This window comes from Microtus pennsylvanicus, chromosome 13, assembly GCF_037038515.1.
Source record: "Microtus pennsylvanicus isolate mMicPen1 chromosome 13, mMicPen1.hap1, whole genome shotgun sequence".
Classification (NCBI taxonomy): Eukaryota; Metazoa; Chordata; class Mammalia; order Rodentia; family Cricetidae; genus Microtus; species Microtus pennsylvanicus.
Genome location: NC_134591.1, coordinates 45743963 through 45771284, shown reverse-complemented (window position 1 = coordinate 45771284; position 27322 = coordinate 45743963). Strand labels below are relative to the sequence as shown.

At 35.8% G+C, this 27322-nt stretch overlaps 1 protein-coding gene across 2 annotated transcripts in view; it reads right to left on the bottom strand.

Moving 5' to 3' along the window:
- Positions 1-27322, bottom strand: part of Faf1 (Fas associated factor 1) — a 294143-nt gene that overhangs the window by 89739 nt on the left and 177082 nt on the right. For both annotated transcript variants that reach the window (XM_075945095.1, XM_075945094.1), the window contains exons 10-13: positions 20133-20259; positions 18988-19051; positions 18033-18114; positions 649-803 (exon numbers count right to left, since the gene is read on the bottom strand). In XM_075945095.1, the coding sequence (XP_075801210.1) occupies positions 649-803; positions 18033-18114; positions 18988-19051; positions 20133-20259 (428 nt within the window). The remainder of the gene's footprint in view (positions 1-648; positions 804-18032; positions 18115-18987; positions 19052-20132; positions 20260-27322) is intronic.

The window sequence follows — 27322 nt, the reverse complement described above, 5'->3', positions numbered from 1 at the left end:
AGCAAACTCTGTTTTATGCTGACAGCTAGGAAAGGCTTTTTTCTTCCTATGGAGAATATAGATGTCCTGCTGGCTATGTGCAAAAGAATGTGTGCAATAAAGCGATTAGATCAATTAGTACATGCTAGAGTAAAGCTATTACCAACTTCACTGAGTAGTCCAGAATGTCCTGCCTTCTTCACTGATGTTATTTAAAAAAAAAAAAATCTTATCACTAAGATAACTATTAGATTTGCTTTGCTTTTTATGAACATAATAAAAACACAGATTTTCTTTAGATAATCAACAACTTACAGAAATGTACTCTGCCTTATTGTAGATAGAAGACAAAAATAAATTTTTGTGAGTTTTATTTTTTTGTTTTTATTCTTTTTTTTTTAGTTGTTCGAGACAGGGCAAAATCCTTTTTTAAAATTTTTCTGTTAATTTTTAATTTAGAAGGGTTTTATAAGTGAAAGTATATTTTCACATTTGTAATAACTACATGTTTTAGCTATAATACAATTTATCTAACAAAGTAAATTAAAGAGAATTTAATGCCAAGGCTATAAAACATTCACAATGAAAATAAGTCAAATGCATCGAGGACTTAATATTTTTGTTTTTTAAATAAAAGCTCAATTTATGGCTTGTGAAAAATATTATTACCTTGCTCTGTTGGCGTCCTTTGTCAGATCCCAAGCCCAGGTTATGAAATTTTGACTCAGATAAGAAACAATGGATTCAGCACAGAGCATTTGTGAGCAGAACACGTTGGTTAGTACACTTTCGTCATGGTGGAGGTAGATAGCAAGAAGCTTTCTCTGAAAAAGAGGACAAATACCAATCAGTTAAACTATTCACTAAAATAAGATTTCTTGAATTCAAGAGAGGCTCAATCAATGCATATGAACAGTAAAGTCAAAACTAAATGCTATCCCCTGAAAGAGCACCTTATCGTCAGAGTTTACAGAACAACCACAAGCATTAATCCATTTTTTTCTTATACTCTAAAGAGATTAGAATGATTGTATATATTTTCAGAGACCACAATCTTGGGTTTATATTAACATGTGCAAGTCTAATTTGAACAGAAATTGCCACAGAACTGTACTTTTAAAAAAATGGACTTAACATTCTTCACATTTAGTGTATATACACTGTATTAACTCTAAACTATTCACTAAGATAGCAAAATCTCTGAAAAGTGTTTTACTTGGAAAAAGTCTAAACTGGATTTTTACTTTAAACTGATAATTTGAAACTTATTACACGTGCCTCCAGTAAAGTCCTTATTTAAGAGTGTAACATTTAATTGTCATTTGAGAAGAAATGAACCCGCTCTCTTAAAAGGGTCTTCTATGGCAGCTAGACAGTCAATAACATACCTGAAACTAAAAAGTAAAATTCGACAAGACAATTTATAGCATGCTAACATTAACTAATAACAGCAACCAAAGGACCTGAGCGTTTGTTCAGTAACTTCTTAGTACTACCTTATAGAGCAGCTAAGCTCAAGAACTACCACAACTATCAAGGAAAAGAAAGATAACACTTATGACAGGGAATACATATAATAAGGAAGACATTCATAAGGATATAAACTTTTGGGTGAAATTCTGCCAAAGAAAGATTTCAAAGACGCTTGGGACTCTTTGGAGTCCTAAACGTGCTATTTGGAATTCTCTACAAAAGGAAGCCTCTAAATGTAAGGCTCAGGCTGGAGAAAGGCCAACAAAGTCTGACGCTTGGAACAAAACTGATTAAAAGCCCAGATTATAAAAGTAATAGAAAAGTAATCATGAAAATCAAAGCAAAATTTTGTGCCAGGTGAAAATAACTAGAGTAGATAAATAGAGTAAGATTCCAAAACCATCTATTGTGTGAAGAATATACACTCTTACCTTTGTAACTGTTATTTATACAAATCTCTGGAGTGTATCTGTAAAGTGGGTATTCATATCCTCATTTGCATATGAGGGAAATCAAGTTTAGAAATGACTTATCTGAACTTCCAGCTAGTTAATAAGAAATTCAGCTAGGATGGGAACCTAGACTGTCTTAAGTCTAGTGCTCTTTCTACTATTAGAGTAGTAGCAGGAAGTTGGGCACACTCTGTAATCAAGAGCCATGTGGGGGTACTCATTCATTAATACAGAGAAGGCTGAATGCAAGTGAGGTGAGTGGAGTCTGAGACAGCATGCAACTGGAATGAGGACAGGACTCCTGGCTATGAATGGCTTGGCTGATCCCATCATGATTCTAGGTGTTAATTAGTTGATTCTTTCATTCAATAAGCATTTGTTGAAATTCCCATTATGTCAAACCAAGAAGGAAAAAATAGACAATAAATGATCAACAGGAAAGACTAAGGGATTCTTCACCTTTGTAAAGGACTACAGATAACAGTCCCAGGGCTTCTAGGAAGTTTGTAATCAGACACATTGTTGGAGAGATACTTATCAGGCAAATTCCACTCATCCTTAAAGGCTCAAGGCAAATGTTTCTATGAAACCCTCCTTAATTCCCTCAGTCTTAAAAGCTTCCTTTTCTGGCTGGCGTCTAGCTCTTCCCATTAGTATTATAAATGTTTACAAGTTTCCCCTATAGACAAAGTCTCTCAAGGGCCAGGACTGGGTCTCTCAGTCTTTTTTGCATCCTTAGACTAGCATAGGTCCCAGCCTGTTAGATGAAATGAACTCAATAGCGATCTTAACAACAGCCTTCTGGCAAAAAAGACACCAAATGTCAGAGATAAATGCTAAATCTGTTTTTTATTAAGTGAATCAAGAATACTTGGCTTTAGAGATAGGTGAACCTGGCTGCATTAACAAATTTAGGGCTACTCTTCTTAGCTTTCTAGTTGAATAGACAGAGGGATGTCAACCTCTAATTTGTCTTGATTATATCTCAGCAGCTACGTTTAATGAGAGTGGGGACAAGAGCTGTCCACTTTTAAAATCAGCAAATTTCTAATCAAACAATAGAAATAGCTAAATCTTTAAAATGCTTATTTCTCTCAAGAATACTACAAGGGAACATTTGGACTTTGGGAAAGAGATTAGTGATTTGCATCGCTATCTCACTGATTTAATTTAAATGCTCTCCCAAATCAAATACATACGTGCCCAAGAGGTTACTAAGACACCCAACATGCAGAGTTCCCTATAAGTGCAGCTGATAGTGTTGACTGAAACTAAACTTGGAAATCCAGGGCACAAATGCACAATATCAAGCAATAATAAAAGCATCTCTTTGGCAATATTTAATTTTAAAAAGAAGAAAGAGGCAGGCAGAGACCAGGCACTGTCTGTTTTGGGGGATCAGGCATTCTGCATTTCAAAGCACGGGTCCCTGCAATATCCAGGTTACTGTGCTAGAATCTCGGCTATTATATCGCAGTTGTGAGAGGGAGGGCAAAGATGTGTTTACTCAGTGATTAGGCCCTTAGAATAAGCCTCCAGCTCCTAGAGAGACAGCTCACCACTTATTCATTTGGACCAATTCACAAAGCCTAGGAAGATTAAACATCCATGCTGAGAAGACAAGCGAATGCAGACGGTGAAAAAGAAATAAAAATTCTTTAAAAACTCTGAGATGACTTCATTATTTTTCCACAAGGAAACTTTAGGAAAGTGTTTAGTTAGAGAAAACCCACATTGACCTCTCTCTAAACCCTTAATCTTTCCTTTGTGGTGGCGCTGCTTTGTGGAAAGCCACTGGCTCGCTGTGCTCCTCTTTTCACTGGAAGCTGGGAGAAAAAAAGGCTCTGTAGAAACAGTTTTCGTTCGAGGGACACAAACCCCTGACACTGTTAAACACAAGATGCCAGGAAAACACACTTTAAAATTCCCACTTTAAGTGGAATGTGAGAACGATGATTAAAAAGAGTAGCTACAGAGAATCTTCAAGCCAGGGCACTCCCAAAGCAGCCTTAAAAGAGGAGCTGAACAATCACAGCCTTGCTCCTCTTACATGGTAAAATTTCAATGCAAACTTTTTATTTCCTGCTACAATGACAATAAGTAAGAAGAACCTACTTTTAATGTGGGACATAAAAATCAGATCAAATTATAGGCCAAGATAAACTACAGGCTCAGACTTCTGATTCTCCTGCTGAGCTTAACTGAGCACAGGTCCAAACAGAGAGAACTGAGTTTAGCAAATCAACCAATTTAAGAGAGAAGGAGCTGCAAAGTATTCAGAAAATACATTTGTGAAGAAAGGGCATCTGGTAACCAGAAAATGCCTAAAAAAAGTTGCATTCTTCCATTGACTATAACCTGTTTTTCCTTTAGCCCATTCATAATTTGGCCCAATAACATTTATAGAGTGCCAAGTGTTAGATACTGAGAATATAAAATTAATACCACAAAATTCCCTTGCCTTACAGAACTGGGGAAAGAGAGGACGTATGGGTGAGATAAACGTGCAACTGTGGTTGTGTTAAGCCTTGACTATCAATTTGTGGTCTGTTTTGGTAACAGTGTAAGATAGTCCCCAAGGCTTAAAACAGCAGAACACTCTGGTCTAATCCTAGCTCTGTCTCCTACCAGCCTTCTAACCATAAGGCAAGACAAATAGTGAAGATTCTAAATAAAGCACATTAAGTACTTATGTACTGTACTGGATCCGTAGAATCTACTAAATAAAAAGGTACTGTTATGATAAAGATTTCAGAACTATCAATACAATATTTAAAGCAATTCCTAGGAACATGATAGCCATGAAAACCGTCTATAGATTAAGCAGCTTTTTGGAGTTTTCCTTCTGGCAATAGAATCTGGGATGCTAATTGTGCCTTCAGTGTCAAGCATCTTCAAATCCAGAAACTAAGGGATTAGGCTGATGCTCAGAAATTACCCAGCCAACAGTAACCTATGTGACTTGACCATGGTCTACAGTGGCTACGAAATTTTAACATTTAGTGTCACAGAATTACAGAACCTTAGGATGAAAAGAAGAAGCTCAGCTGTAGACTGTTTATTTCCCCAGACTGAAGTTCTGAGTTCAATCCTGAGTACTGCATAAACCAGGTATGGTGCTGCAGGTCTGTAATCCTAACACGTAGAAAGTAGAGACAAGAGGAGGTAGAAGTCAAAATAATCCTCAACTACTGGCCAGGCTGGGTTATGAGACCGTGACTTAAAGAAGAAAAAGAGAAGTAGCAAGCTATATCTGAAAAGGCAGAAGAGAGCAGACATTCAGGAAGAGGACTAATAGACTTCTTGAAGAGTTTGTTTTCCAGTATCATAAAACACATAATCTGTGTTCTCTCAGTGATGTTAATGTTTGATATGGCAAATATATGGAGAGATATTGGCTTTTTTCCATTGTAGGAAATTAAAGTGTAAAATAATTTTCTTCGTGGAATGTGATATTTGACTTTGTTTCCCTCCAGTTTCTGAATTATTATTATTACTCTCAGAGCTCTTTTAAGTTGATGGGTAATTTAATTTATTGACATAACTGATAGAATAAAACATCTGCTTATATCTTCATTACACCAAATAATTTAATATTGCTATACTATTATTCAAAATAGAATACACATTCAAAATTTCTCAATTATTTCCAAAATGTTCTTTTGTAGATGTCTTATTTTAGTACTTAGCTTCTTCATTACTTAATATATCTCCTTACTTTGTGTGTGTGTGCCTACGAGGTGCTTATGTTCTACTCCCTTAAGTGGAGGCTAGAGGACAACTCTCAGGAGTCAGTTTTTTCCTTCCACTTACTGATTCAAAGGCTTAATTCAGCTTGTGATTGAAGCCTATACAAAAGTGCTCGCTGAGCACCACTTTCTCATATTTCAAGACAGCTTCATGTAGGTCAGGTCAGCCTTGAACTTGCTACATAGTGGAGGAGTACTTGGGTTAAGTACCGCTAGCCCAAACCACGGTGGTATTCTTGCATGTGGATGCTCACAGGCCTAATTGTGAGTTAGGTTGTAGAATATATGCACCTCTTAAACACACATACACAAAGGAATGAGATAAATTGACCCAATACTAATTAAGTACACGGTAAAAGCAGGGGAAAGGTAATAAGGAGTCAAACTGGGTTCAAATTCCTGCTTTGCTACTTCCCAGCAGTGTGTATCTTAGAAAAATTATTTTTTCTCTTTTAGATGCCATATCTCTAAAGTCCTGACACCCACTTCTTCCCCTCTGTTAACAGCGAGGAAGTGCAGCGCTTGTGTTGTTACTCTGAGCTGAGAAGCAGCAGCACAAGGGAAGCAGGGTTCACTTCAGCTTGCAGTTCTAGAGAATACGTAGAGCTCCTCATGTGGGAAGACTTGGCAGCAGGAAACAATCATCCACTACCAGAAAACTGAAGAATATTCATGCTCAGCTCACTTTCTCTGTTTCTTCAGTCCAGGACGTTAGCCCATGGAAGTACTGTGGTTTTTCCTCAATAACCAAATCTAAATAACACCTCACAGGTATGCCAAGAAGCTGTGTCTTAGGTGACTCTAGACAGCAACGGCACAGACCATCTATCACAGTACATAATCTAGCAAATCAATGGCTATGAGGGCAAGTGAGTAGTTTAAACCATAAACATCAGACTAGCTGCTATATCACAGTGTGACACTGGAGCTGAAACTATGAAAGTTGATGTTTAAAACTGAGTCAAGAAGAAAAATGGAACAGAAATTAAAAGAAAAATCAATGAAGAAATTTGACAAATGACTACTGATGCTAAATCCCAGTTTGCCAAATCCCAGAACTCTTAGGTAGTTTTTTTCAGTCATATTCAGTTATTTATTCATCAACTATTTTTTTTGGATACTTATATGCTCTGTTTTGATTTGGGTATTAATGACAACAATTTAAACCCTCATAGAACTTAAATTTTATTATTATTCACATATTTTAAATTAAAGTATAATTAAATCATTTTCTCCCTTCACTTTCCTTCCTCAAGCTCCTCCCAAATTCCTTCCCTCCAACTCTGACAATCAGCTAGGCATGGTGGTGAAGGACTATAAGCCCAACAATTGGGATTTGAAGGGAGGAGGACTAGAGTTCAAGCCAGCCCCAACTATACAGCAAGTTTAAGGTCAGCTACATGAAACCCTGTCACAAAATGCCAACAAACAACCAAGCAAGCAAGTACATAAAGATTCAAGAGCCACGGGCAGGTTGTATTATGAAACAGATTTCCTTGCTTAATTTTCAAAGATGATGTCAGAAACCAATAGGCAGGAACCAAACTCTTACATGTTTCAAAAGGAAACAGCCACCTAAGATGAAGAAATGACAGAATGATGCCGTCTTCTCAACCCCTGCAGCAGATGTTAAAATAGCATTCTGAAATGCTAAATAAAGACAGGTGCTTTTGAATTTCACACAGGAAAGCTGCCCTAGGGAAGTCAGAAAGCAGGGGAGGGATGAAAAGTAGGGGTAAAGTAAACCCAAATTTTCTTCACAAAGTAAGCTGACAAATGTTCATCGGGTGTAGATTTTCATCACTTTTCATTACTCACAGTTAATACTTAGGCCATGAATTGCCTTGGTTTAAGGCCAACATGTGACTTAAGTATTTTAAATAAAGAAATTAGGGGCTCAAATGTCTGGCTTTTAACAGCAAACTAGAGAGGTAGGTATGCTTCAGGGAGCATGCCAGGTTAGGGGAGGAAGCACAGAGGCAAGGAATTATGTTGAGGCCAAAATAAAGAACTTATCTCATCAGAATTATAAGATGAACACTAAGAAACAGTACCAAGGACTGGGAAAAGAACCTCTAAAAGTACTGAAGTTACGGCTCTGTGGTAGTGTCTGTGGGCACTAATGAGACCCTGACTGATACAAACGCTACTTACACACCACACTCATAAGGAAGGCAGGATTTTTCTGATCTGCTATTATCTTTTGAGAGGGTTAACGATATATCTAATAAAGACTGGCCTGTTGAATAGTCAGTATAATAAGAATATGACATATATACTTTCAAAGGCAGTAACAAACGTCTCCTGCCTCTGTCACAGGGGTGGGGAGAAAGGCAGAGAACTTATAGTCCATAGTCTACTTATTTCATTTATTTCAACATTCAAAGGGATGGACAAACTACAGCAGTGAAGAACTAAAGATAAATTAACAATTAATTTCTCATTAAAATATATTAATAATGTATTATTGCCGAAAATCAAAGGAATTACAATGATTTGTGTGCAATTATGTTCAGCTGATTTTAAACTACAACACCATCAGGCATTGTTTGGTAGAGAGATTCCAAAAGGTGATGTGAATTATAAAGACAAGGACAGAGAACTGTAATAACTTTTTTCAGTACAGAAAGGGTTAAGTGTTGTTGGTGGCTGCTTGTTCATTTCCCGGACACCCAGACCCAAAATAATCAGTCAGAAACTATATTAATTAAATCACTGCTTGGCCAACGACTTAAGCATATTAATAGCTAGCTGTTATATCTTAAATTAACCAATTTCTATTATTTTATATTTTACCATGAGGCTTGTGGCCTAATGGCAAGGTTACACCTGGTGGCTCATGTCTTTTTCCTCTGGCAGCTACATGGCAGCGTCTCACTGACTCCGCCTAATCTCTATATATGTCTTTTCCAGCTTGGCTATATTCTTTAAGCCACTGGCTGAAAGCAGCTTCTTTATTAACCGATGGCAATAAAGCATATTTATAACATACAGAGGGGAATCCCAGATCAGTTAAGCCTAGGTCCTCATGCATGCTAAGTAAGTGCTCTACCAGGTAAGTTGAATCCCCAGGCCTCCAGCCCCTACTCCTTTTATTTTGCTTTGTAAGACAGAGCCTAACCATGTAGCTCAGGTTGGACTTGAACTCATGAATCCTCTGCCCCTGAATAGTGGGATTACAGATGTCCACCGAAGCACCTGGCACACTATAACTCTTAGTCACATACTTAATATTCATGGTAGAGACTGTTAGTAGGGCCTAAATGTTTCCATATTTTCTTAGGGAAGAATCTCTTGTTTTTGTTTGTTTGTTGTTTGAAAGTAAATCAATGACTGATAATGAAATAGTTAAGTTTTCCTTATTTTTTTAGCACATGGTTCTTTAAACTCGAGACAATTCCAGCAGAAGTGTTAGTTGGCGTTCCAGCAGTCATCCCGAATGATGACATAACCTGAACCTTGGTAGTAAAGGAAGATAAAGAACTGAGTTTCAAATTGTGTCATGTGCCACACCAGAACCAAACAGAAGACCTGTAGACTTAGAGAAAGAGAAATACAGACGCTATTTTGTTATTAACGTTTATCTTTCAGTTACAAATAACAAAGGCCTATCATAATTTTTTACCTACTTAAGTCATTGAGGAAAATGACCAGTCTATGGAACTATATTATTAATCCATGAAATATGAGACAAGTTACACATATTTGGGTTAGTTCTTTGTCTAGCAGAAACACTCAAAATATGCTAGTGTGTGTTTTACACTTAGGGAATGGGCTGACTGTTCATTTAGGAAGCTCCACTGTATAGCTAGTTAGTAAAAAGGAGTCCACTCTTAGAAGGTCAAGTAGGAACACAAAAGCATGGAGGTTATTGCTTGGGATGACTTGAGCATTTATTTCCCAAGCAATGAAATTTTTCTTACTAGCATCTGAGCCAGTCAATTTATCCAGAGAAGACTGCCCACTGGGGTTTGGAATAATAACAGTGAAGTGTGTATCGAAGAAAATGCCAAGGGTGCTGGATTTACACTTCAGAATCAGTAGGTGAACCAGTTCTCTTTCTTTTGAACATTTTTCATCTATTTACCTACCAATTATGCACAATTTTAATTTTTAGAAAATAAAACAGCCACAACAAACACACTATCATGCTCCTTGCTTTTTTTTCACTTACTGTATTTTGAACATCCTCCTACATCAATATCTATGAATGAGCTTTATTCAATATTTCACTATAGGAATGTAAAATTAGTTTTTAATTGATGGGCATTTCAGATATTTTTATTTTTTGCTATTCAAGTATTGCTATAATAAACATTTTTAAACTTCTTTTTTGGTAAGTATATGCATCAAAATATTTTTGAGAAAATGACATAGTAGAATGATTTTAACCTGTTTCTTACACTATTCAATATGAAAAAAATATCTTTCCATATTTTATAGGTTATCTCTTTTATCTTCTGTAAAATGCCTTTTGATTTATAATGCTCGTCTATACTACAATTTTCTTTTGTTTAATTTTTTGATTTCTTCAAAAGTATACATTTCAAAGAAATCAGCAATTTGTGGCTATTTTAAGATACACGTACATGGAGCGACATAGAACAGAACAGGTTGTTAAATTTAGAGCCAGAAAGTTTGTGAACTACATGGCACTATACCGTACCATGGTTTTAAATCGAACATATAAAAACACACAGAGATCTGTCTCTGTCTCCTCCCCTACAAACTGCTACTACATCACACATTCCTGTGTTATAGCTCTGAAAGTGATACCCTCCTCTTCAAAACCTTCCAAAAACTAACCACTGCTTAACAACAGCAACAGCAGTAAAGAAAGTTTTTTTCTGGTGTTCATGAATTCCATGACCTATCTACCTAAACATGTCTTAGCCCTACTGCTCTGTTACTTCTACCTATGACTAATTAAACAAGTCAAAACATCTTCACTAACATTGCATTAGGACAATTTGCCCATTATTTAGGAAACAGATTCATAATATAAAGGTACAGTCATTACCAAAATATTTTCAGCATGAAATTCAAAGAAAATAAAAGGATGGTATATATATTAGTTTTAAATCTAAATCTGCCTGATATCTTTAATGTCTACCTACTAAAAGCAAACTACTAAATCAAAGATGGTGAAATCAAATAAACTAGGAAGAAAGCTTTAAACAAGCATGTCATAAAGCTAATGTAGTTTTGACTAATTTAAACAGTAACTATAATATAAGCACTGTGATAACTAGGTAGAATAAATAATGCATATTCTAAATGGTGCTAACACTCTGTTTAGTAAAAACACCTAATTATAGAACAGCATATTTAGCTGGTAGGGCTGTGTTTATATAAAACATGCTAGCTTTTGTGTTTGTTTTTATCTTCTGCTTAATTTTTAAAAATTAAAGTCTCATGTACATAAGACAATTTTTTAATTTAATTTACTATGTATTTTAGTAAGATCCTGAACTCCTAATCTCCCTGTCTCCACCTCCCAAGAACTAGGATTACAGACATGCACTACAGTGCCAGAACTTAAACATGAAAACCTCCCCCACCACAACTGTAATCATGAAGGAAAACTGGATCTTGTCAAAGGTCTTTTCTATATATAATGAGATGATCATGCATTTTTATCCTTCAGTACATTTATATAGAAGATTACATAAATCTATTTATGTATGTTGAACCATCCCTGCATCTCTGGAATGAAGCCTACTTGATCAGGGTGGATGATCTTTTTGATGTGTTGTTGTATTTGGTTTGCAAGTTTTTATTGAATATTTTTGCATCTACGTTCATAAGGTAACAATTTCTATAACTCTCTTTGTTGGGTCTTTATGTGGTTTGGCCTCATAAAACAAATACAACAATGCTCCTTCTGTTTCTATCTTGTGGAATAATTTGAGGAGTATTGTTATCAATTCTTTTTTTTTTTTTAATCTGGTAGAATTCTGCGCTAAAACCGTCTGGCTCTGGTCTTTTAGTTCACAGACTTTTCATTACTATTTCTTTGTCACTAAGGGTTATGGGTCTGTTTAAATTGTTTATCTGATCTTCATTTAACTTTGGTAAGTGATAAGTATTAAAAATTATGCATTTATTTTAGATTTTCCAATTTAGTGGAACACAAGTTTTTAAACTATTTTAAAACATAACAAGTGTCTCTTGTTATGTCTTCCTTTTGTTGTTAAGTTTGTTAGTGTAGATATTCTCTCTCCACCTTTTAGTTAACTTGAAAATGGATTGTCAATATTTTTTCTTTTTTTAAAAATATTTATTTATTTATTATGTATACAATATTCTGTCTGTGTGTATGCCTGAAGGCCAGAAAAGGGCACCAGACCCCATTACAGATGGTTGTGAGCCCCCATGTGGTTGCTGGGAATTGAACCCGGGACCTTTGGAAGAGCAGGCAATGCTCTTAACCTCTGAGCCATCTCTCCAACCCCGATTGTCAATATTTTTGATTTTCTTTATTTCACTGGTTCTTTGTATTTTTGTTTCGACTTTTATTGATTTTAGCCCTGAGTTTGAAAATTTCTTGCTTCCTACTCTTTGTGCGTGTGATTTCTTCTTTTTATTCTAAAACTTTCAATTGTGCTATTAAGTTACTAGTATGAGACCTCATTTTTTTTTTTTTTACAAATACTTTCAATGAACTTGCCTTTAGAACCACATTCATCATGGCCTGCAATCCAATATGTAGGTCCAGCTAGCCTTGAGCTCAAAGAGATCTGCCTGCTTCTGCCTTTGCCTCTGGAGTGCTGGGATTAATAGCATGTGCCACCATGCCCAGCAAACAATTTTTGGTGTGTGTGTTGCCTGTCCATGTATTTTTATTTATGGACATACACACATATGTTTATAGAAGCCAGAGTCGGTGTCTTCTATATGGTTGGTGTCAATGTCAATCACTCCCCACCTTAATTCTTAGGATACAGATTCTCACTTACCCTGGAGCTCACTGACTCAGTAAGGCTAACTGTCTAATGAGCTCCAGGGATCTACCTGTTACCATCTGCTCATGGCTGGGATAACAGATGTGCACTGTAGTGCCTAGTTTTTCTGTCGGTGCCTGAGATGAGACCTCAGTTCCCAATACTTTTGCAGCAAGAACTTAATAACATCTTTTCAGCCTTCATACAGGTTTATAAATTCTTAAACCATCTCTTTTTAAAAGTAAGCATATTTAATAGTTGTTATTTCTAGGTTCATAATTACATAGTAATTTTTATTTCTAATTAAAATGAATATTATTATATATACCAAAAGCATTTATATAATGAGAAAATAATTTTTTCTAAAAAGTTATATTAGCATTATAAGTGTGTAGGATGTTATCTTCTCATTTAAAATTGACATCTAGAACACTGTCTGCCTTCAAAAAAGTCAATAGTAATTTAAAAAATACAATAGAAAAAAACCCTAAAAGAATAGGCAGACGAGACATATTTTTCAAAGCATTAAGAAGTCCGTTTGCTTGGTTTTCTCACAATGGGATCTGAAAGACTCACTAACTAAAGCTGTAATTTCAGATCTGGGCAGAATTAATTTTTCTTAAACAGTACTTATTAATGATGTCATTTAGATTTCTTTCAGACTGAGGCAGCAGAAATGGTAGCACCTAAAGATTAGTTAATTTTTAAAATTAAATATAATAAAAAGACCCTGTTAATTGGAAATATTCAACTTGAGATTGGGTTTTCACAGGAGCTCTCAAAGCCCTCAAGTTACTTTCAGAGATATTTCAGAGTCAATGAGAAAATTGGTTTGTTATTGTATAAACTTTTTTCAAATTTATCATAAACTGCTTAATCATGGCCCTAAGTAGTTATCCAATTAATTCCCAAGCCACCACAAACAGCAGATATGGCCACCATCTTCATTCTGCGGTTCTTCAGTTTAGAGGCAGGCTCAAATCTGTTCTTTGGGTCAACAGAACTACACTAGGTGAAAACAGGAACTTGAGTACTGGGTTCCTTAAATGAGGAATAATATTTAGAAAAAGTCCTAGGTGTGAAGTCAGATTTAGAGGCTTGCAACAATATCACTGGTATCAAAGCCCACTCTCTCAGGGGAAAGCCTGGGAAAGACACAATCCTTCACCTGTTAGATAACTCTGGCAGGGGTTTGACTGCTATCTCCAGTCATTCTTCAGGGTACACTTTCTAGTATAAGAAAACTCATCAGGGGCAGCAGCAGGAAAGAAAGCAAGTTATCAGGAGAATTATCAAAAACTCTCAAAAAATTAAGGAGCAGTCAGTAAGTCTTTGGAAAACTCAGTGCATTGATATTCCCAGTTTTATACCTGCAATGTAACTCTAACTTGGACTTTGTTTATTTTTTGTCCAAGTAACATCAAGGTGGTTATACTTTCCTCATTTTCATCTTCTATTGGTATAACTTTTTGTTTTGTTTTGTTTTTTTAAATAAGACAGGGTTTCTCTGTGTAGCCCTGGCTCTCTGGAACTCACGCTGTAGATCAAGTTGTCCTCAAATTCACAGAGATCCTTCTGCTTCTGCCTCCCAAGTGCTAGGATTAAAAGTATGACGTACCACCTGGTTGGCGTAACTTTCCAGAATACTGTCATTTGCCCAAGTATTCTTATTCTAAGATTCTCATCAGAGCTGGGTATACTGCCACATGACCTCAATCTCAGCTAAAGTAAGAGGCTCTCAAGTGTGAGACCGGAGTGGGTTACAATGTGAGATTCCCATTTCACTACCTCTCAAGAATCAGATTAGATATATCTCCTCTTATTTGTAAACATTTGTAGACATTATTTGTTCTCATTGCTTCTATGTTACATGTACTATGCGGATCTGTTAATATTGCCTTATTTTACTGGTTAAACTCTGAATTGTCAGAATAAGGAAATCTCTGTATACCACTAAGTATGCTAAGTAAACATGCGATAAATATTTATAACTCTTAACTGAATGACTATCCTTTATAGTAAGGAGCAAGAAAGATTATATATAAAGCTGATGAAGGTGTTATCAAAAGTCAGAAGTATGTAAGAACCCATAATATGCTGGATCTGCTTTAGCCAGTACTAAAGACTTCAGGAACAGACAGAGGAACCGTGAACACTCTCTCCGACAAGTGCTCTCAAATGAAATCAGCTGGAAGCAGTTTTCATTAAGATGGATTGAATGTGGCATCGTGAGAAACACTTTATCAAATGTAGTGTTTTACTTAGTGATTAACTATATACCAGTTGATGAAGCTCCCAAAATCCTTTGTAATCCTACCACTCCAATAAACATTTAATGAGTATATAAGTTCAGAAAGCCTAGTAGAGGATTTAAACCTTCAATCTTGTTTTTATTTACTCTTGGAACTCAATTTCTCAATTCTAGTGAAGAAAGCTGGTGCTTGAGGCTCATCTGTTGCCCTGGTAAAATTAATGTGCCTTCTAAAGTTTAAATTAAACATGATATTTAAGATGAAAGACATTTAGGCAAAGTGCCACAGTAACTAACAGTCACACTTGCTTTAAAATGTCTGAACACTGGCAAATTGTTTTCTTAAAATCATTTTTTAATTAAAATAAGTGATTTGTGCTAACTTGAAGATGTGGAACCTGGAAACAGAGGGTCTTTCATACTACGTCCTACAATGCAGTGGACAGCAGACGTGCATGTGTGCTGGAGCCCAAACCCTACCTGCTTGTGGTGGAGCGCATGAATGCTCACTTCACTTCTATTATCTACTACTGTTATAACTCTGGAGGTCAGAGCATTTATGCGTTTCCTTGTCTCTACAATGGGAATATATAGTCTAAGTGTCCCTATCTCACTAATTATAGGGTTCAGGAGAATGATTTGGTAGTCACGTTTTATCATATAAATATGAAGCAGTATTACGATTCCTGGACTTTACTCAATAGGACATGCTGGTATATGCTGGAGCTCTTAGCACTTGGGAGGTGGAGGCAGGAGGACATAGAGTTCAAAACAAGTCTAAGTTTCCTGTCATCCCAAAAAATAGTGGAAAAAAACCTTGATGATTGTAAAAAGTATATTGACTTAGATGATTTTCAACAATCTGACCACCATGTGGTTTTTCTTTACCTCATAAAAATATCCATTAACTACAAATTGGAAAAGGAAAGTGAATGAAGAAAAACGACCTGGTGGAGGAAAGAATAAAGATAATTTAGCAGTCCCAAGAGGTGAGCAAATTTTGATAGGATTCTAATAAACAAAACATGTAAGTATATGTTTCAGCAGTTTGCCACTGCTAAAACACCTAGACACTAATATGAGCATATGATCAATTGTTTCATTAGAAATATCCAGGAGTTAATAAACAAGAGCTTATATTCCTCTGGAGATTATCAGTCTGAATAAATCTCCATGACAATTTAATAAAAGTTCTTTTGTTGGCATTAAATACCATATTTAAGCATCTGCATTTAAAGCTGTAACATGTGAGGTATACATAGAAACTTTTGAAATGAAATTGAGGAAGCATCTATGTTTGGAATTATTATTAGTCTTATTTTAAGTAATAACCATATTGTGGTTAAGTAGGAGATTTCACTGTTTTGCAAAATTAATTTGTTTTGCAAATTATTAGGGGTAATAATTTGGTTTGAAACGGTCTCATCAAAACCTAACAAACATAAGATATTCTAATGTTTCTGTGAAGTTTAAATTTTTAACTCTAAAAGCTTAGTTGCTACAAACATTAAAAGTAAGCATGAAATTTTAATTATTTGTTGATTAAAAATAATGTTTTGTATGTATGTATGGGCTGGGGAATCAAAACCAGGACCTCACATATGCTAAGCACAAACTCTACCAGTAAGTTACAACCTTAGTTCTAAATAATGTTTAGATTATTTAAACATTTTAATTATTTTCTGTTCCAGTTAATATTTTACAGTCTGAATCTGAGTAATAAAATAAAAATTAATCATAAAAATGTACTGATTGAACCTGGGGATGTGGCTGTGCGAATGAGTTTGATCCCTGGCATCATGTGAAAACACTGGGCACTCAGACAGTCTGGAGTTCCTGTGACAGAAAAGCAGAGAGACGGCCCTCTGGATCATCTCTTTGTCCTGAGTATCCCTATATATAGTATTACACATAGTGCCTAACCACTGGTAATTCAGCTTATCTTGTTAGAAGCTGGGCTGTCATCACACTTCAGTGCTTGTCTTCAAGTAAGCCTCATTATATTTCATTATGACCCAAAAAGAGAAAAGTAAAGATGCTGCTTGTACAAATGTGCTGTGAAGTGTGGAAAGGTGAACACATAAAAATATTTTGAGAGAGAAAAACCTACATTTATCAAACTGTTGTTGCAGAATATTGCTGTAATTGTTTTATTTTGTCATTAGCTGAAATGCATCTAGATGAGTGCTGGGAACCAAACTCTACTCTGCAAGAGCAGTATACATTAAGTGTGGAGCTATCTCTCAAATTCCTAATTAGCTGTCTTAATCTCTTAGTATCCTCAAGTTATTTATAAGTTATAATTAAACGGAGGTGGGAGAAACAGGTTTAAGGCCTGGGCCACAAAAGTACATTGAGGGCAGTTTGTAATTCAGTGAGGCCCTTCAAGTTAAAAGTTAAAGGGATGGGTGTTGCTGGGGCTACAGCTCAGTCGAACTCTTGTTTACCATACAGGAAGTATGGCTCAATTCATAGTATAGCAAAATCAAACTAAAAAACTCATACCCTCTAGCCACAATTAAAAACTCGAAGGCAAAACAAGACCAGTACCTTTCTGTCCCCCAAATACCTGCCCCATCATAGAACTGAATGAATAAATAGATATTGTGTAAAGTGATTGGGATAGAAGTATGGCAGCATTGCTTGACTTCTTTCTGATTTTGGAATATTTGTATAGTCTTCATCGTTTGATTTTCCCTAATTCAAATACCGGAAATTCACAGCTTCTGAGGATCATGCGGCTGCAACAGTTTTGTACTTTGGAGTAATCTAGACTATGATTTCTAGGTTAGGCATGCTGAATCTGCACACTTGGTCCTATGAGGTTCCGTCATGCACTGGGAGCTTAGAATGCAGTTTTACAGGTAAATTTAGACTACGTACAGGAATAAGCATTCTGGGAACGACTGAAGACAAATTTCTAACATATAACTGAAAACAATATAAACATATAGTTCCTTGTAAATATGTCCACCAACCCTCATAAGTCCTTCTGCAAAGGCTACAGGTGATATTAATATAATGTACCAATGGATATGGGCATCTTGGTGAAGATTAGGTTGGTAGATGAATGGAAAAATCAAGACTTCAATCTCAACACTGTAAGAAAGAGGAAACACTGCCTCACACCAAGTGGTAAACAATACAGTACAATCTTAATCAGAATCTGGAAGGCTGGACTTACGTCTCGGGCTTTCACATAGAAGGCCTCTTGGAAAGCAGCTTCTAATGAGCCAATAAAAAATACAGGATGGCAGTCACCATATCTACAGGAAAAATTATGAATATTAATGAAGAAATGTTTGAAATTCATACCAAAGCCTCACACAAACTGAATCAATGACTGGTAAGCAAATGTTGCGGCTAATATCTAGAACAAACCAAATATTAAATAACTTCTTTAATTGCCTGAATGAGATATGTAAATTTTAAAAAATTCTACTTGGTCTGTACCAATATATTAGAACACTGGAATTTTTAGCAGTAAGTAAACAGGTTTAATAAATATCATGAATCTATATCACAAGAAGTACTTCTTGGCTACTTAATTTCATCAGATTTTGGAGTTACAATAACTTTTTCTCATTTCAGTTCATTCATTTATTTGGGAATTCTACCATAGAAAATTGATTATTATAAAGTTTCCATATTATAGTATTGCCAGAAAAAATAACACCAAAAGAGCAATATCATTTAGTAAGAAGTCTCTTAAAACACCTCAATAGACTCCAAAATATATAAAGAACTTACTAAAACTCTTAAAAGAAATGCTAAATAATCCAAAAACAAAAATTAAAAGAAAAATTCACTTACATTTAAATTTTAATTATCTCTGAATTTAGTATTGTGTAAGTGATTTTTGTTTCCCCTAGGATACACTAAAAACTAGTATGATATATCCTAGTCCTTTGAGAAATATAAGTCAGTAGAGGAGTGACCCATCTATTAAACGGAATACATTTCTGCATGGCCACAAATGGTTTATTAGTTACACCACACTGTATTCCTCTATCAATACTGTGTGATCGATAAATAGATCCTTTGAATACTCTAATTTATTATTTAAAATTAAAATTGCACCAAAAAAATCACAGTAATAAAAGAGAACATCAATTTTATAGTTAATGTCCTAACCCTACCTTGAGGAAAACTCTGCTGTAAACTGTGATAAGGCATCTCCTCCATTCTCTGCGTTTTCTGGCACTAAAAACAAACAAAAGAAAAACAAAAACAAAAAAACAAAACAAATAGACACAAAAAACAAACCACATAACATCTAATCCCACATATAAGAAATATATTTAATCAATAAAGAGGAAATAAAATTAAGTGTAGCTTCTGTGATATATCTGGTGGGATACTTTCACATACATCAGACAATTTTATCAAGCAGAATAAAAAGAATCCTTTTAAAAAAATCTCAGTGAATAGATACAGTTCTGTTAAGCATCTAAATTATGTGTCATCATCAATTTGGATTTTAATGTTTTCTTGAAATAGATACCTTGTGATTAAATTAAATAAATATTTGAAAATTTTTTAGAGGAACTAATTGGAAAATTGCCAACTTTATGTAACTATCAATTCTGTCAAAAGGAACCCCCTATTTTATTTTATTTTTTTTTTTTGGTTTTTAGAGACAGGGTTTCTCTGTAGCTTTGGTGCCTGTCCTAGAACTAGCTCTTGTAGACCAGGCTGGTCTCGAACTCACAGAGATCGCCTGCCTCTGCCTCCCGAGTGCTGGGATTAAAGGCGTGCGCCACCACTGCCCGACAGGAACCCCTAATTTTACAGAATGAATAGGCCACCTAAGGAAGTCATTTTGCATATAGCATCCTTTATTATTCTCTACCATACATCTCAAAAGCGAAAATGAGAAAGGAGGCACATATATTCTACTTTTTTCCTTTTTCAAATGGATACCAACAATGAGTAAAAAGGTATTGTTAGTATTCTTCACACTGACGTCGCTGACAAGTGGGAAACAAGTACTAGCAACAGAAAGTACAGGTGTTTGCCAATCCACTTTTAAGGTAAAAGTCAACAGAATCGGAACTAATACACTGAAACATTTTACTACACATACTTTTGGACATTGTTACTAGTGTGTTGGAAATCTGGAAACCAAAACTCAAGACTATGGTTCTAATAACGCATGTCTACCTCTTACATCTCACCTCTCTAAACTAAAGGTCAGGAAGGGATTTTAAATCCCTGTTGTTGCTAAGTTTAGATCTAGAAGGAAGAATTGCAATGTTGGTTCCAAAAAGTTACAAATACTCACTCATTGGAGATTTTCTCAGGGCAGAGGATGGCATGCCAAATACTTCTCCATCATCCACTCCAAATTCTGAAGCATCTTCAAAGTCGTCTCCATCACTATCACTAACCATATGAACATCCGTGCTTTGCTATTTAAGAAAAGTCCCGGTTAGATTCACATTGCCTTAACATATCAAATTATAAAGTTACATTACTGTAGTAAAATAAAAACTTTAATAAGAAATCATTTCTTAGTGTTAAATTTAATATTCTCCATTTTAAAGCTCACAAATATTACTAAACTTGTTATGAAACCTGCAGTCCAAACATCGGAGACTGAGAAAATGAAGGGGAGTTATAAGCTCACCAAGGACAGAGATTCTTGTGATAGCTCTATTGTGCAGTATGCAAGTAAGTGCCCCCAAACTTAGGAAACAGATACAACTAGAAAAGTCAAGAGACAAATGGAAGCCACAAGTCTCTCAAAAAGCTCACACTGTCTATATCTGGCAAGAAGGAACACGATCGCATTTAAACTTGTCATTGTCTTACTGCAGTAATTCACAGTAAGTCAGACATCAGTGAGTTATCCTCACAGTGACGTTAGGAGATACATAAAACACACATCTATGAAATTCCATTGTAGTATCATACTAGACACAAACTATAATAGCATGTTTTCAATCAATAAGCTTGTATTGAGAATTTACTATGTGGTTGGTGCCAATAAACTTACCCTACTTATTCTTTATTACCAACATAGTGACATTTAAGGTATTAAAAAATACCAGTTTCAAAATACAAATTTGACTTCTATTCCCTAGATTAAGAGAGTATTATAAAGTGTTAAGATTTAAAACATTTGAACTGGGTTATGAGTACCAATAAGTGTTCAAGCCTTGGCTGAGATGAGGGTCCAAACAAAATATCTGGCTAAATGGCAATCCTATGTACAACAAATGGCCCATAAACACTACTTTGTAAATGAATTATTTTTTCAAAGAGTGTTTCTTTGCGTAACAGTCTTGGCTGCCCTGGAACTCACTTTGTAGACCAGGCTCATCTCAAACTTAGAGATTCACCGGCCTCAATCTCCTCAGTATTGGTATTAAAGGTGTGCACCACCACACCTGGAAGTAAATGAATTTTTTTACTTTCTAAAATATGGTTCTATGTACATAAGTCATAAAAACATAGAAACTATTTGACCATTTTGTCTGTGTAGAAGAGCATAACTTAAAAATAATTATTTAACAGAAAAAAAGAGTAGATTTATTTTTCAGTGTTGTGTGTGTGTGTTCATGTATGTGTGTGGAGGTCAGAGAACAAATTTTAGGAGTGAGGCCTCCTTCCACTGTGTGGGTTCCAGACATCAAACTCAGGTCATCATGTGTGGCAGCAAGCACATTTGTCCACCCTGCCTCTTCCTCTTTGCATCCATTTGATAGCTGGGTACTGCTGAAACATCTTAGGACTCTACTATGTATTATAAAAACCTAGTTTTACATATAATTCTAATCTTAACCTTAGAATTTTGTTCTACAGAGTCAAGATATCCTCCTGGTTTAAATATTCTACATTTAAAAAAATTCAAAACCTTTCCTCACCTCAAAAAATCTTATTCATTTACTTTAGATCTATTTACTTGTGCGTATGCACGTGCATGTGCTTTGGTGCACATGTGGAGGTCATAGAACATACTGGAAGTACCTCCCTCTACCCTGTGGGTTCTATACATAGAATCCAAGTTCTCAGTCTTGGTTTCAAGAGCCTGTATCCTCTGACCCTCTTGCCCACTGAAAAGCTATGGCAGGGTTCCTCATCAAAAAAATACACTAAGATGAACATCTAGTGTAAGATCAGCAGTTCTCAACCTCTGAGCTGCGACCCCTTTGGAGAGGGTCAAATGACCCTTTTACGGGGGTCACCTAAGACCACCTGCATATCATATATTTACATTATGTTTCATAACAATAGTAAAATTACAGTTACAAAGCAACAACAAAAATAATTTCATGATTGGAGCTTGCCACATGAGGAGCTGTATTAGAGGGTAGCAGCATTAGGAAGTTTGAGAACATCTGTGTAAGATTCAGTCAACTATCTGTAACATGATGGTGCCGTTAACTCTGAGGCCCGAAGAGCAAGGGCTCAATATCTGTAAGATTCACTGCATGTTTCTTTCCAGTGTCTAGTCAGGTTCACATGCAAGTAGAAAGACACCAAGGACCACACTGAAAACCTCACAATTTCCACCGACTAGGCTACCATCTTAGTATCCACTGAGTCTTGCTTAGTAGTATTTAACACTTCCAGAGCGACAGAGAAAGAATGGAGGTTGAGAAACACTGGGCAGAAAAATGGGGGTAGAGAATATCCCATATATACTGTTCTCGTTCTGTCTGTCTGTCTGTCTGTCTGTCTGTCTGTCTGTCTGTCTCTCTCTCTCTCTCTCTCTCTCTCTCTCTCTCTCTCTCTCTCTCTCTCTCTCTCTCTCTCCTCCCTCTCTACCCCCTACCCCCCCTCTTCTTTCTCTTGTTGTCCTGTATCCACACTGTTTCTCCAAACAGAGTTTTCAAATACTACACTTCCTATAACAACAGAGCCTCACTTCATAAACAATGGTTTTAACTTTCTCTATGACACGGTACTTAGCTTTTATACAAAGCATGAAATTCCCTTAGAATCTCAGAAAATAAAATCGTACAACTACAACCTCTTCGAATAGAGGTATCTAAAAGCCAATTTTATTAAAAAATATATTTCAAATATGAATTATTGAAGTATCTGCAAGAATGAGCTACTTAATTATGTATAAGGAACTACCAATCTCTCCACATTTTCTTGGCAGCTACCTAACAGGTTAGGAAAAGCTTTTTTATAAAAATGAGATAAACAATCTTTTCCCCCATTAATGTTTGTTGATAAGAATAGATAATTGTTTGGTATCCATTATGGTTGCACTAAAATCCTTTGAATCTTGAGAATCACTGAATTGATTTTTGAGCCAGTTAAGAAAACCTGATACTCTGTTTGGCTGCTCCGATCATTTGTTCATTTTGCAAATCCCCACTTTTAAATCTGGACTTATTTAAAAGATAATAGGCTATGATCTTCCAGCAGCACTGTATGATTTATGCAGACAATTATGATACTGACCACTAAGTTTTATAACACATACATTATAAGACAAGTACCTGGATCAAGAAAAACCTCCTGGAGGAGATGATAGTAAAACAGTTTGAAATAAAAATTGAGAACTAATGTTTATCATTAAAACAAAAAGAACTGGATCTGCTGTTCCTTTTGGCAGACAAGTATGAACCACCTATGTGATATAGACAGCAAAGCTCCATACAGTACATATCCTTAATGCAGACCTCAAATACAGATTTCACTGCTTCCGAATCTATTTGGGAACAATGGTGTTGAAAACAATTGTACAATACATGGAGAAAATCTCAAACAAATAACTGGGTATTTAAAAATATAGAATACAGGAACACAAATTGAATTATCAGTTGTACAGCAGAAATTAGATTTAAGGACCACTTCATGAGCTGGAACTCATGTATGATACTGCTTGAGTGGCCAAGACCCTAGGACCAAATAGGCCATTGGCCTAGGGGAAAATCAAATACCATTGTTCTGCTAAAGAAACACCACAATAAAATAATAAAATGACTCCTAAAAAACATTCTGCTACACCTATAGATCAGTGTTTCACTCAGTCATCATCAGAGAAGCTTCATCTTGCAGTGGATGGGAATTAAAACAGAGATCGACAAATGGACAATGTACAGAGAGGGAGAGCCCCTGGAACACTGTTATGAATGGGATGTCTTCATCAAACCTTCCCCTCTGTAATGAGGAATCTACTCCAGAGAGGACATGGAAGAATAGAGAGTAGAAGACAAAGAGGTGACAGATGATTCCAAAGGAAACAGTGTCCTTCAGATGCAACAGGACTTCTGGACAAACGCATTCATAGAGACTTAGGCAACATGCACAGGGTCTGAACATGGTCAAGCCAGGAAGGGTCTCAGCGCTGTGGCGGGTAAATGGACATAGGCTCTCACTCCAACTAAGACGCTATCTGCAACTGAAACTCACTTGAAAAGAAAAAAAAATGAGGTTTCTCCAATAGAGCCTCACCGGGTGTATTAACCACACTTCAGGGTAAGCCTCATAGCCAGCAGTAGACGGCTAACACAAAACGAATTTGATGGTATTTTTGTAAAGTTTTCGTCTCAAATTACTTTGTTTGGGAATCTCGTACTTATTGTTCTTTGTTTATATATTCTGTCTTCCATTTTCATGAGTTTGTATATGAGGGGTTGTGTGTGTGTATGTGTTTCTTATTTTTGTTTTGCTGGGTTATTGTTTGTTTGTCTGCTTGTTTGCTTGTTTTTTAAAGAGAGAGAAAGGAAGAGTGCGGAGTTTGTGAGTGGGAAAGATCTAGGAATAACTTGAGAAGGGTAACTAATTAGAATATGGGGAATTTTTTTTAAAAAAACTTATTTGAAATTAAAATAATTACACCATTTTCCCCATTCTCTTTCTTTCCTCTAACTTTTCCTATCTATCTCCTCCCTGGCTTTTTTTCTCTCTTTCTCTCTTCCTCTCTCCTTCCTTTCCTCCCTCCCAGGCCTCTCTTTCTTTACTTGCTGTTACACACACACACACACATACACACACACACATATATATGTACATAAATAAATCTGAGCAGTCAACATAACTTTCCAGGTACATATTCAGCAACCAATTAAAGTGCTCTTCCATGGAAGACTATGTTTCCAACTCTCAGCATTCCTTAGTTGCCTAACAGTTCCTTGTTGAGGTCCCATGGGATTTCCCCTTTTCATGTTAGCATGTCACTTGGGGCCAGCCTTGTTCAGATTTGTTTAGGCAGCCATGTTAGGGAGCCTTCATTGGTGTAACTTTTCTGACATTTCAAGGAGAAAAAAATGTCATAGCAATTTCCCTGTTGCTCTAACTCTCACAATCTTTCAACCTGACTTCCACTATGGTCCCTGAACTGCAGCAGTCCTGCTGGAGCTGGTCAGCCAAAGTGGGCTCCACAAGGTCACTTCTCTGTATTTTCATCTGTTGTGGTTTGCTGTAATGGTCTCCTTTCCATCCGTTTCAATGAATTTCTGTTGTTGTTTGTTTCTGTAATTTTTGGATGAGGTGAGATCTAGAATTAGGTGTATGCACTTATTTTTAAAGGGCAATTTTAAAGTCAAGCCATGATGGCGCACACCTTTAATTCCAGCACTTAGGAGGCAGAGGCAGGCGGGTCTCTGTGAGCTCAAGGCCAGCCTGATCTACAAAGTGAGTTTCAGTACAGCTTGGGATACATATAGAAACCCTGTCTCCAAAAATAAAAAAAATAAAAAAATAAAAAATAAATAAATCAAACAAACAAAGAAAAAAGGTTAACTTTTAAAAGTTACATTTACCTTAAAACTCTAACTATGGAAAGGAAAAATAAACCACGACCAACCAAAACAGCTAGAATTTAAAATCAGAATTGGGGCTTTATCATATCATATTATTATCATGTTGCAAATGACTTTGTATGAATGTCTTCACACTGTAATTGTAAAATGTGACTAATATAAACCCCTAAAATTCTGTGAAAATTCAAAGACATGACATCTTACAAAAATTAATAATATAAGCTAACTTTAAAAGTTGAATTCAATTTTAGTAACATGGTAAGAAGAAGCCAATGGTGAATGAAGTCAACAGAAGGTAAGGTTACAGGCTTCTAGTGGAACATACTGAGAAAGAAAAACATTCCATTTGAGAGGAGCTAGGCTTGCAGGGTTTATTTAATTTGGTAAATGTGTGTTGTATATACACATGAATGGCAAGCCATGTGTGCCACAGTGCACACACAGAGGTCATAAGACAATTTGTGGGAGTTGGATCCAGGGACAGACTTCAGGTTGTCAGTCTTGGCAGCAAGAACCTTTACTTGTTGAGCCATCTGTAAGAGTTTTCTGTTATTGATTTTGTTTAGTTTTATTTTAAGATGAGAGAAAAGACTAATAGATAGAGATAGAGATGAAAAAATCCAAGAGAAACCCATGCCTGCTAGATCAGTATTACAGAACGGTTAGTAGGAGTGGAATCAAAATAATGGATAGAATAAAACCTCTAATAGTGAAGAAGCTTCTCAACTAACCAAAGCAAATAGCAAGTTTAATACGGATATAAAAACACATCTTTTAAAAGAGCAAAAAGAAGAATTCATAAAAATCCTTACAAATCACATCAACTGGGGTGCTTTCAAAGGACCATTTAACTCACAGGGATATGCCTGCCTCTGCCTCCCAAGAGCTGATATTAAAGGCCTGTGCCACTGTTGCCCAGCTTTTTTAATATTCTTAAAGCTTAAAAGATATAGGTATTATTAGTTCATTACATATTTGGTATAATTTGGTAGTAAAACCACTGAGACTTGAGCTTTTTGATCATCAAACTTTCTTTAAAATTCAATCTCCTTATTAATTATTAGTCTGTTCAGATTTCCTTTTCTTTATTATTCAGTCTCGGTAGAATCGCATTTCTAGGAATTGAGCTATTTCCTGTAGACTACACAATCTGTTTGAATATACATGTTCAAAGGACCATAACCTAGGCTGATCTGTGAGGATGTGTTGCAGGATCCCCAGGGGAGGCCTAAACTCTCAAATTGTATCAGACATATATATTGATGCCCTCCCAAATAGCAATACATAAATTTAATGTTATTTTCAACTTAACTAAGCATTTATCATGGGCTATTATTGTAGCCATAATTTTTGTGGTCCAAAGCACAGTAGCCAAATTGAATAAATTTCTATTATTCCTTTCATGGTTTTGTGAAAAGAAGATCCATTCTCATTGTAGATCTTAGAAACCACAGCATAAAGTCTATATAGTTGTTGTGTTATATATTATAAACTATATAGACTTTATGCTGTGCTTTCTAAGTTTTTACCTTTTCCTCTAAAGCAGTGGTTCTCAATCTTTCTAATCTGAGGCCCTTTAATACAGTTCCTCATGTTATGGTGACCCACAACCATAAAATTATTTCAGTGCTACTTCATCACTGTAATGTTGCTACTGTTAGGGACTGTTATATAAATATCTGATATGTAGATAATCTTAGATGACCTCTGTGAACGGGTCATCTGACATTCCCTTCTCTTCCCTGGC